Source organism: Sebastes umbrosus, chromosome 3 (genome assembly GCF_015220745.1).
Source record: "Sebastes umbrosus isolate fSebUmb1 chromosome 3, fSebUmb1.pri, whole genome shotgun sequence".
Taxonomy (NCBI): Eukaryota; Metazoa; Chordata; class Actinopteri; order Perciformes; family Sebastidae; genus Sebastes; species Sebastes umbrosus.
In genome coordinates, this window is record NC_051271.1 from 9,282,401 (window position 1) to 9,295,200 (window position 12,800).

At 41.3% G+C, this 12,800-nt stretch overlaps 1 protein-coding gene across 1 annotated transcript; it reads right to left on the bottom strand.

Moving 5' to 3' along the window:
- Positions 1-1,249: 1,249 nt before the first annotated feature.
- Positions 1,250-12,411, bottom strand: si:ch211-207j7.2. Its single transcript, XM_037764060.1, has 4 exons — positions 11,672-12,411; positions 5,507-7,920; positions 3,050-3,129; positions 1,250-1,824 (listed from the first exon to the last, which is right to left on the bottom strand). Exons 2-4 carry the CDS (start codon positions 7,857-7,859, stop codon positions 1,729-1,731), a joined length of 2,529 nt encoding a protein of 842 aa, XP_037619988.1. The 5' UTR covers positions 7,860-7,920; positions 11,672-12,411; the 3' UTR covers positions 1,250-1,728.
- Between the last annotated feature and the right edge of the window lie 389 nt (positions 12,412-12,800).

Here is a 12,800-nt window from a genome sequence, read left to right on the forward strand (position 1 = left end):
CGGCTCCATTATGGACCTCAGCCCACTGTAATTAGTGTAATTTTAGGCTCCTGTGGTGCATGAGTTAGTAGAATAACACTGCATGTATTACCGTTATATTACGTCTGCCTCAGACGGATACAAAACAAAAAAGAAAATAAAGGAGACACTCTTAACTGTCAAGTTTCATTCCAAAATACTTACTTACTGCATCATTTAAAAAATGTTATAAGTCTAAACAACAGCTATTATTTAACCATTAGTTGTGTATTACGTAGCATTCAGCTCTGAAATCCTTTTTTTTAAGAAAGTGCTTTATTGCACTATAATCCAGCTTTCAGTAGTGATGCACGAAATAAAACAGTAGTAGCCATTTATGGATTACGACCCGTGCAATAATTCAGATCACTGGCCTATATACACTGAGTTACCACTTTATTAGGAACACCTTAATTAAGTGATCAAACACAATAAAAGCAGGTCGTTTTTTTTTAGTGAGTGTTGGTGTTTGACTGGACTCCATTATGCTGAGATGCGTTTCTATGTAAATGGAGTTTCATTATAATGCAGTCAAATACAACCCCACCACTAACTATAAAGTTGAATCAACAACTCTCTGACACAGATTTAATAAAGACTGAACAGACTGATGATGCCTTCAAATGAAACTCAGGAGCTTGTGTTTACAACTTGGGAAGTCATGTACACGTCATGCGTGGCGTTCAAGTGTTGAAGTCGTGAGAACACCGCTGCTGTGCAACGGCAATGTTAACGTTACTGTCGTTACTGTACAGTTTAGCAGATTAGCAAGCGGGTAACATAATGCAGTAAATGCAAGGCATAATGACAGAGGAACAAAGATGAGGCCGTTGGGAATATCAACATTTTCCTCAGATATATTATAGAATTATGAAGAAAAAACAATATACGACTAAAATTACCATATATTAACTTCCATGGCCTCCGCCATTTCTGACAACGTCAACAAACACATCACAACTCGTGAACTCGGAGATTTCAGAAATTTTCCACTTACGAGGTCATGAATACCACAAGAGGGGGGCGCTCATATGGACTCAACTCGTGAACACGGTAAACACGACCCCGTTTGAAGGCATCATGAGTTACACAAAGGTAGATTTTTTTTGCATGGGACTGCATTAGGTTATACAGGTGTAATAAACTAGTAACTCAGTGTCAAGACATCATTAAAGGCATACAATTGGTGATGACATTGTTTTTCTAGCTAGATACGGTACCACTCAAGCTATTTTCATCAACAAAATAATAACTCATTATTATTCAAAAAAAATCCTATGGAAAAGAACTTCATTAAAGTTTGAAAATCCCATTCTTACTTTTCTTTTCTCCAGTGAAATGTTATCATTATTTTTTTTTGCCTTTTTACATTCATTATATGCAGAGTTTTCCAGCACAAGAAACACGCCAAGTGCTTATCCACTAATAGGTGTCCCTCCTCCTCCTTTTTCTCTCCTCCTCGATGAAGGACTCTTCAGGGTTTTCAGTCCACCACCAATCCTTTTCCTTGCTCCCAATCCTCCTGACCCCCTTTGTAGCCTCAATCCCTGACCTCTTTCTCGCTTCAAACTCTCTCTTTCCTCCTACTCCATCCGCTAGTCTGCTCGCACTTTCCTTACACTGCTTTCCTTTTTTATCTCACAGTCTTTCAGCCCTCCAGGTCTCGGCTAACTGTCCTCCCTCCTTTAGTTTCGCTCCGTCAACGCCTCCTCAGTCGTCTTCTGTGTTGTGTCCGTTGACTAGGCCTGACTCCCAGCGTTGCACCAGAGGGGTCTTGTGTCTGGGGGTCCGGGGACTCTGGAGGACCTGAGGGTGAAAAGACGGCAAGAGTAAGTGGCGATCGCAAGGTAAAAGAGGAGGTATACAAGTTGCATGTGAAAGAGAATGAAAGAGTAGAAACATCAGATGTGTGGGAGCAGCAGACCAAGGTAAAAAAAAAAAAAAGGAGCAAAAAGATAAAAAAGAGACGGATGAATTTATTTCCTCTAGAGGACATCTCTTTGGATGTGCATCATTAGCTCTGTAAGTCAGAGGGAGGGTAATGCGACTGTGATCCAAGGCCATGTTCAGGATGACTCAGTCAACAACTGAGGCCAATTTCTCCTGCAGTCCTCCGTTTGTTCCTGAACTCTAATCAGGAACAAGGTCTGTGCAGAAAGCAGATAACCAACCGGCAGAGAGAGAGAGAGAGAGAGAGAGAGGCAGTGAGAGGAAAGAGAGCAAAACGTTGCTAATGCCAACGTCAAATGGAAAGCGTGCAGCTAAAACCCAGCATATCAATGCCAAACTGAATTAAAGAGCTAAAGCCACGGAGCAGCACTCAACTCTAATCAGAGATACCACAGTTTCAAAGAGATGCGAGACCCACAAGGCAGGTAACGGAAATCAGTGGGATTGTCAATTGACTTTCCACTTTCTCCACTATTGACTACACACACAGACACACACACACTCCCGCCCTCCCACACACACACACGCACACACACTCCCTCCCTTTCTGTCTCAGAGCTGTTTGCCTTCTTCCCTTATCTATAAAGATAAGCTCCTTACTGTGTGTTCAGTATGTTATCAGATGTTTGTGGCCCACATTTGGTGCAAAAGAGATGCTGACATCCTCCCAAGAGCCTTTCTTCATTGAATCCATTGCAGTTTTTAAAACATGCGTTCATATTCATGCCGCTGAGAGACTTAACCAAACCCCCAGAGCGACATTGCAATTTATATATCTATATATATGAACTCTCGGTTAAAGAAGCTTCATGATTGTGGAACCTGATATCCTTTTGACTGCATTTGAGTGCGACGACTCAGGAAGGTGATTTGCCTACATTTTCATGTCCTATACCAAGTTTACGAGGTAGGTAGGGTTGCTGCGTTAATCTAATAGAGCAAAAACTACCTAATAAATGTCCATATGAGGCCTGGTGTTATTCCACTTGGTTAGATTTTCAGAAAGTCATAGCAAGCAGTGTAAAGGGCATTGTAATGATTAAACTTAATTCCAACAGGACGACTGGCAACGCTGACTCACCTCTGGCCGGTTCGTTTTCTCCTCTTCAGCCGGGGCCGGTGCCGGGGGCCACACGCCCAGCTTGCCAACTGACTGGCGTTCTGCAGGAGAGAGAGAGAGAGAGAGAAAGAGAATAAAAAATGGGTGCAGGCAGGATGAGCAAGAGCAGGGTACTAGCAATGAGGCAAAGGTGTTCCTGTGATTTTGTTTGTGCTCGGCACTGTGTGCAATAAAGCCTGCCTGAATCTAATTAAGAGTGAACATGTTGAAGCAGCACGGTGAAATGAGAAGAGAGGAATACAGAGGGAATTAAAGGAACGAAATGTGTTCGATTGAACTCGGTGAAAGAGAAAGAAAAAGTAGGCACCGGAAATGAAGCAGGCATATAAAAGGTTGCATAACTCATTGTCTATAAGACAAAGAAAAGTCATGGTCATTCAGGTCCGATAGTAGCACACCCTGATCTGTTTGTTACACAGTTGTAAAATCTACGATGACTGGTGACACTTTCATTCATATTATACAGTCACAAAAAAACTCATTGACAATCCTTCCTGCCAACAAAACACACAAACATACTGTACTGCAGTCTGTCGTCTGATGTACTCCCTAAGCCTCATCGACACCACCCATCATGTTCAAAATGTGTTCATTTGCTTTAAACTGGAGGTTATTTAACATTATTACACAGAATTGTTGATTCTGATTGGTCAATAACGGCGTTCTACGGTCTGTTATTACAGGTCTGCCAAAATCTTCTATCCGTATATTGGTTATTTCGTATTTCGATAACGATATATATCACAATATTGCATGTTCTCGGGTAATTCAATAAATGAATGATCAATATGAAATAACCACATGGTAAGGTCTATTTTTGTGTGAATTAAATACTTGACAAATGAAAAGTACTGAGTATTTTCTCATTTGATTAAGAATTTGTGCAAAATGAGCATAACAGTTACAAGTGAAAAATTATAGAGAAAAAAAAAATATATATATCTTGCTATACACAGACTATGTTTACATATGCATATGCATGCACACAAATACAGAGTAATCAGAGATAAGATAATAGTTTGGTTTAACTACACTGGTGTATTCCCATAAACTGAATTTCTTATCAATTCAGATTTTCGGAGAAATTTAAGTTAGTATGTTATTATCAATTTAGACGATGTAATTGTGTATCACAATATCTCGATATATGATTTCATCATGATATGATTCCACTGAAAGACGATAAATCATCATATTGAATTATCACCCAGCCCTACAGCTATTGGACTTCTCAGCTTGCTGTCTAACTAGCCTTCACACTCGCTCAACATGTAGTGTTCAGGTGTTACATGACTCAACATGTGGCTGTATTTGTTTCATCACATTATTATTAATATATATTCTAACCTGTACTTATTATCTGTACCTAAGGTCTGCACAGAACTTGGTAAGATGGCCTTCAGCTATTCCGCTCCCTCTTCCTGGAATACGCTGCAAGCTAAGTTGAAGCTGGAAAATCTGATTACTTTTGATGAATTTAAAACATTAATGAAAGACCTAGAAGCAGAGGCAATCGGGAGCTGTCTGTGTTTCTGAATATTTTCCCTTTAACGTTGGCTTCAAACTCTTGATTTTAATGGCTTTTGTATGATATTATGCTATGTATTTATTTTGCATTTGTTTTATGTTGTGGCGTCTGAAACTTTAATGTATCTTTAAATGCTGCTGTCTTGGCCAGGTCTCTCTTGCAAAAGAGATTCTTAATCTCAATGAGTACTACCTGGTTAAATAAAGGATAAATATATATATCTATGGACATTGATTAGTTGAGCACCCCCTGGCAACTGCAAGCCTGGTTGGGAATCACTGCTATACAGCACAGTGCACACAATGGCAGCAAAGTTGAAATCCCACAGAGATGCACGTTAATAACTTGTCCTCTCAGCAGGCCGTATTGGCAGCACTGTATTTCACATTTGCTCTTGTTGTCATAAGGAACTAATAAGATATACAACTTTATCACCATAAGAACTAAAAAAAAAACAAGTTGTTTGCACTTTTTGAATGCTTCATCCCAAAATTGGACTCTTCCAACGCGCTCCTTTCTTGCTGACACAACAACGGGTTTTCTTCAACTCAGCTTTTGCAATTAATATGACAGACTAGATGCTTTATTTATTGTGCGGAGTTACAGGATTTTATTTTCTTGTCGGCCAGCTTATGGTCTCCCCGATGCGAAATTATTGCTCGTAACAGCTAACACTGATATCGAAAGATGTTCTGAGGTTTTCCACTGACCATGAGAAAAATGAAATAATGTGCTCCCGGGGCTGTTTCAGAGGGTTTTCATCATCTCACCACGGATATAAAAAATATTACACACATACCCAAACACAAGCATCCATACACACAAACACATTGTCACACACACATACACACACACACACACTTCTAGCTCTTACTCAGCATTACACTAACCTGCTGTGGGTCTAGTTCCCCCTCTGGATGATGTGCCAGGTAAGTCAGGAACAGCCAGTCCATTCAGTGAAGAAGAAGACAACATGGGACTCTTTCCGTCTGAGCTGCCTGGCCTCCCTCCTCCTTTTGCACCCTCTGTGCCCCCATACACACTGAGCCTCTGCTTGTGAAGCTCCTTTTCCCTCTCTTGAGCCTCCCGGATGTCCTGCTCCACTTTAACTAAACTTGTTGAGGAGCGCAGCTTGAAAAATGGGTTCTCCTTGGGTGCTTCCTCCTCCTCCTCCTCCTCCTCCTCCTCTTCTTGCTCTCTCACTTTAATCCCACCATGTCCTGCTGTCCTGGATGATGACATGTTAGGACCTCCAGAGTCGACTTCTGTTTTGGCGTGGTAGAGCTTCTGTGCTGGGACACTCAGATTGTTCTCTAGGATAATGATCTGACAGGCTGTCCCCTCAGATAGGCCTGGACCTCGGGGAGTCAAAGAACCTCCTCCTTTGGCTAAGTTTGAGCTCTGTGTGGGAATCCTCTCCATGAATGAGCCTCCTATGGTGGATGCCTGCGATGACATGTCCTCCAGGATTGAGGTGTCACTGGCAGAGGACCAGGACGTGGTCTTACTCCTGGCAGTCAAATTTGAGTCATTGGATTTCTGAAAGGCCTCAAAAAGCTGTTTCCTCTCTTTGACTTGGCGCACGGTGCCTTTGTCATAGAAACCTGGAACTTTCCCGAGCTTGACCAGATCCTGTTCCCTCTTGTTCTCTTCGTGGATCTCGTGCTGCATCTTTTTGCCTGCTAACTGCCTGTCTTTGCCTTGACACCTCTCAGGCTTACCGGTTATTGACTGGCTGAGAACAGTTTTCCTTAAAGGGATCTCTACGTACTCTGGTGAAGTGGGGGGATTCGTAAGCCCTCTGGACCTTCTCAGGCTGTGCTCACGCTCTATTGCCCGTCGGATCTCCCTCTCAATGGGAGTCTCTTTGGGTGCAGCTGCTGGAGAGCCTGTAGAGATGGTGGTGTTGCCCTCCAGGGTGCTGCACGGGGAGAAGTCCGCTGAAACCCCACTGTCGCTCTGGCTATCGTCACACGAGTCGCTCTCCATCCTGGTGTGTTTAGAGGACGCAGAGCTGTGTTTTCCTGTCTTAACCTCTTGTGTTTGGACTGAAAAGTTTAACAGTCCTCTGCCGTGTTGCTGCCCAACCGCCTTGTTCCTTTCAAGCTCTTTCTGCCCTCCCTCTCCACCTGTTTGCTTGCTTTCTCTCTCAGTCCTTTCCCCCACCCTGCTGTGCCTCTCTCTCACAGCTACAACACAACCAGAGCCTTGAGAAGCTGCCCCGCCCCGATTGGGCAGCTCCATGGCAACGGTTGACAAAGGTGAAGAGCTCTGGCCGAGCACCTGTTGTGCGGCTTCCTGGTTTGCTCCCCTGGGGGCAAGTTCACTTTGGCACTGGGACAACAGCTCCTTCTGCTGTTTGGCTGAGGGAACTGCAGGCGGGGTTGAGGTTGGTTCAGTGGAAGTATTGGCAGAATATGAGTGTTGGAAAGGCTCGCCTCTGACATCTAGTGTAGTCCATTGCTGCTGACAGGACATAATATCAATGCTCAATTCCTCTTCTTCCTCACTTTCATCAGCAAACGGAGGAGAGAACACAGTATATACATCATCTAGGTTGTTTCTAATATTTTCAGATTCACTGTAGTCATCTGGTAAGAGGTTCAGCTGTAAGCCATTCTCCTCTGTTGTCATATTATCTCCTGTCATCTCCTCCTCCTCTCCTCTATTTACTGGCGCAGTGAGAAGACATGGCCGTTCTGGACTATTCTGGCTATGAAGAGACATAAAGTCTTCTGTTGGGTCTGACATGATCTCAGCATCACTGATCCAGTCGGCCACCTCCCCTTCTAGGCTGGAAAAGCTCTCTCTCTCAAAGCATTCCTCTGTTGATGAAGCGCTGAGGGGAGGAGGAGGAGGTGTGAAAGCATCCTCACATGGATCAACAGATTCCTCTTGAGCCTTTAATGCGTCTGATAGCTGGATGACTTGTTCTAATTCTGTCACCATCTCTTGCGTCTCCCTGGGGGTGCATGGACTAATTCTTGTTGACTCCTGATTTTCTGATTTGGTTGCATTAGGTGTTTCGGTTCTTGAGAGCGTTTGGCGTGTTTCGTCCGGAGCTCCAGGCTTCGGGACATCTATGTCCTCTTCAGGTTCTGCCCTGGGAGCCTTTTTGTCTCGCTGAGGGGAGTTGTGGCTCACGTTTGCACCTACTTCACCTTGTGCCCAGAACTCATTGACCCCCTCGTCCAGCGAGTCGACGGGACCCAGCTCCTGCCAGGCCACGGGCTGTGTTGCCATGGTGACAAGTCTGCTGATGCAAAACCGTTTTGGAGCGGTCAGAATGTTCCAGCCAGTCAGTCTGAGTGAAAGCAGAGGAACACAGAGGGGGGAAAAAGGGGGAACAACGGAGTGATTAATGGAGTTCAACAACAAACATGGGCACCCATCTTTGTTTCATCGCATAAATGGGTGACACCTCGTTTTACAGGTCCGCAAATTTCATGGTAATTAGGTGATAATTAGCAAGTAACCTATTTGAAATTTCATTGGAATTATTCCCAAATTACCCCAATATTTACCTCCAAATTTATCGAAAATTGCTTTATTATAAACATTATAATAATAATTATATTCCGCTATTTTCTAATAGCTGGTAATTTATTTAATACATTTCCAGGAAAAGAATACAAAGTTAACTGATATGCTATTCATTTTGGTTTTTTACTTCCGATGAAGAGCAGCGCTTTTCAAGACTAAGGGCCCTAGTTTAACAATTGTATGCTATTTTAGCATATAATTTCAATAATAATATTAAATCATGTTTATAATAAAGTAATTTTCTATGAATTTTGAGGTAAATATTGGGGTGATTTGGCAGTAATTCCAATGAAATTTCAAATAGGTTACTTGCTAATTATCCCCTAATTACCATGAAATTTGCAGACCTGTAAAATGAAGTGTTTCCTATAAATGTAGTACTACCATGTGAATGAATCATCATACTGTCTTTACCGTGACATTTACTGACATTTTAAAAGAGATGCTGAAAATACAAAATAAATAAAGAATAATACAAACAATTGCTTTTCATCTTGTCTTGTCTTTGTGGTAGCCCAATACCTTACTATGACACTTTATGTTCTATTTTCTTTTAACTTGTCACCCATTTGTGCAAAGAGTTGTGTACGATAGCTGGTGTAGGATAAGAGCAATCCAGTTGATGTGTATAGTGCGTTTGTGTTCTATCTAGAGTCCTCTTGTTATTGTATGGCAGGCAGACTGTTAATAACTTAGTGCTTGGCTTTGGCTGTAAGGTGGTAGCTACTGTACTCCGCTGTGCAACGTATAAAGTTTTCTGCTGAACTCACCTTTCTTTAATCTGCTTACAGGCTGGGTAATGGCTCAGTACACACACACAATCTGAAATAACAATAGGATTGTCCGCAGGGTATACTGACTAAAGGGGAGTACAGCTCCTCTCTTCTTCTTTAATACACACACTATCTCTCTGTTTGTTATTTAAATTTTGCCCTGTATCAATATTATTGCTCTCCACACCTTTCTTATTATACACACAAAACTGCTCTGACGTCTTCTTTTCAGCCTGCATCCTGACAAACTCCTATTCCCATCCATGTTGATTCTTGCCAAGCAACTCTAGTTGGACTCAAACTGAGTCTGATCATTAAGGCGGATGTAGCTCATCATCACAGCACTGGGGGTGACTAGTCTCTGATGATCAGTTGGGACGGATGGACGGATACAATAGTTAGATAGTTACAGTGCAGCTCCCCCTTCATGTAGAGATAATAAGGACTGACGGCATGACACGGCAGGACTAATGGGGAACACTGTAGTAACAATGACGGCAGAGCCTGTATGCACCACGGCAGAACAAAGTGGCCTAATGGGGGTGAATCAGGATGAGAGCGGTGAGGGAGCAGTGAGTCATGAAGAGTTATGACAGACACTGTTTACAATCAACAATGGTTGGTTTGGGGAACCATGCACTCTCCAGCTGCACATACCATCACTGTATTTGAGCTGTCATTGGTAAAATTGTGTTGCTATCACTTCACCATTATTTTCTATTCTAAAAATATTAATATATATTGTCCTATGTCTATGTGATGAACAAACAGCTTATTAGAGTGGACTGTGGATGTGCCGTTGACTTTCTGCAACGTATTCTCGGACAACAGTTCGAAAAGTTATTCCTAATTTTTTGCGTGTTTTCCTACTAATGTCCAGCACGTGCCATTTCCGTTCCAGTCTTTTCAAAATAAACTTCCGTCTTCACAGGAAACAACTTGGTTAGGTTTAGGCAACAAAACTACTTACTTAGGTTTAGGCAACAAAACTACTTGATTAGGTTTAGGAAAAAATCAAAGCAACAAAACGACTTAGGAAAAGATTGACTTTGGTTAGGTTTAAGCAACAAAACGACTTAGGAAAAGATTGACTTTGGTTAGGTTTAAGCAACAAAACTACTTAGGAAAAGATTGACTTTGGTTAGGTTTAAGCAACAAAACTTCTTAGGATAAGATGGACTTTGGTTAGGTTTAAGCAACAAAACTTCTTAGGATAAGATGGACTTTGGTTAGGTTTAAGCAACAAAACTTCTTAGGATAAGATGGACTTTGGTTAGGTTTAAGCAACAAAACTACTTAGTTTTAGGAAAAGACCGACTTTGGATAAGTTTAGGCAACAAAACTACATAGTTAGGTTTAGGAAAAGATCGTGGTTTGGATTCAAATAACACCGGAAGTGGCTTAACTTAAGTAGGGAAGTTACGTGACAAATCAATGTTGACTTCCAGTTTCACACGGGGTACGAATACAGGTCTCCTGTGCAAAAGTCCAGTGTTTTTTGACCCACCCATCCACCTCGACCTCCTCCCCATGCAGCTTTTGTTGCTCTTTATATTTCCTGGTACTTCCTGGTAACATGCAAATTGATTTCGGGGGATATACATGAATTACAGTGCAGACTGTCAAACTGGCCGTTTTCTCATGTGGGATAGTTGGCATTTCCATAAAGTTATCACATATCAGTCATTGCCTCCACAAAAAATAAAGGGAAAAGTCTACATATAGCAATAGCCCACATGTTGACAGACTCACTCTCATGCAATTCATAAATTTGCAGCATAATATGTCAGTCATTGACTGAGAGTTCTCAATGTGAAGTTTCATTGTGAAATGGAGCGTGAAAGCAGTGTCACAGTGAGAAGGCGATTGTTGTGATCGTCTTAACTCTGAAATCTATTGCAAATCTCTGCTTAAACAGTTTCATTCACCTGCACCTGCTGATTCTGTTGAAAATCCTGCTGAACACAAACAAGCTTAAATCAATTAATACAATGATCCTGCAATGCTAGAGCTAGTGAAACAATCCCCTCATTCACATTGTGGTATAGTAATGTAATCTGACTACTAAACTCTGGTATGCCCTAATTAGATATTTCCCTTGCTTCTACAAACGAATGGCATTATATATCTAATATGACATGCTGTTGGGTTTTATTTTCTAAGATGCTCAGAGAAAACTGGCAGAATTCAAGCAAAGGTTCTCCAAGTCTCTCGTTGGGTAAGTGAGGTTGCAAGAGATTGCGGATTAAAACTCCTATTACATAACAGACTTATGTTTTGCTCATTATCTACAAAGGGGCTCACTTTATCAAAAGAACAGCAAAATCACGATCGTCATTAAAAATACATCTGCGACGGGCCATACAAGTAAACCTGCCCTCCTTTTCGGGGTCAGTAGTGTCCTAAGGTAGTTTAAGATCTGAGGGCATTTGACAAAAATGCAAATGAATTTAAATAAATGCAGCCAACTTCATCCTTAATTAGAATTAGTTCTACTGCTGTCTAATGGTTGCTGACATACTGTAGTTCTTTGGCCATTTTACAGTCACTGATATGCTTTAGTCATTGTGGCAAAAAGTAACACCAGGAAAAGCTGATCTCTACAGGTTTATCTATTGTTTTCTATTGTAGAAATTATTCACCTGATTGTATTATAACAGACATATGAGTACAATAATTTCAAGTTCAACAAAACACCAAAGTAAATTACAGAATGCTACAATCTACGGTTGCACATACCTGTTAACAAAATGCTTTGAAGGCGCCCTCCAAATGACAGACACTCATTTCTGAGAAGGCCCACTTGTCTTGTTTCAGGTCACTTTTGTTTAATCAACACAAAAGGAATAACAGCTCCACAGCCTCGCTGCCTGCATCTCCTCCCTCGTGCACACTAACACCCCCAGTACACCGATTGCGCACGCCCACATTTGCATACCATGCTTACACTAGCAAACGTTCACTAACACAGAACGGGCACGTGTGAGTGCACTAACACGTGCTCGAGGCTTACCCTATTGTTGTGGATTTGAAAATGTATAGCACTAATCCAATTAGTGAGCAACACATATTAATTATTACACCATGCATGTGAATGAGGAATGTACCAGAGGGATAAGGGGGTGATTATATCACTACATGCTTTAATTTTGTCCACTTGAAACTGGGGGAAAAAACAAAACGGTGTGATTTTATTAAGCATTACATGCGTTAAAGGTCTTATTGATAACATTTTTATAAATATTAAATTATTATTTTTTTAAATAATACATCCACAGAGCTTTTAGAAAGGTACCAAATAAAAGTATGGCTTTTCCTAACAAAATGATTATGATTGTGAATTAATAATTTGGCGGGTCCAAAATGAATGTTTCGTTTATCTCTGTGGAAGATATCTGACGTTTGATTCCCATTTCTAACAAGGTTTGTGAGCCAATAGTCAAACGACGTCGGTATCACGTGGTATCTCTGGGTCGTCAGGTGGTAAAAAAACAGATAAATGGCTGAGATTGACGGTCAGTGCCTGGCAACGACTTGTTGTGAAGTGAATGCAATTTTTGCTATAAATACCAGAAATCTATGAGTTCAGTGACCTGTTTCAAGGTGTAATTTAAAGCATTTTTTAAAGTAGTCAAATCAAATCAAGTAAATTTTATTCATACAGCCTACAATCAAAATTCACAAATTTGCCTCAAAGGGCATACAACACCCTCTTTCCTTTGGCCCTTGAATGCAAAAGTCGAATCTGAAATTCCTGAGAAGGTTGCCAAAAAATAACAACTACATTTCAATTGAGAGTTAATGGAATTACAGCAGGCAGGTGTCCATGTATTGGAAGAAAAAGAAGAAAGAAAAAACACTGATTCAT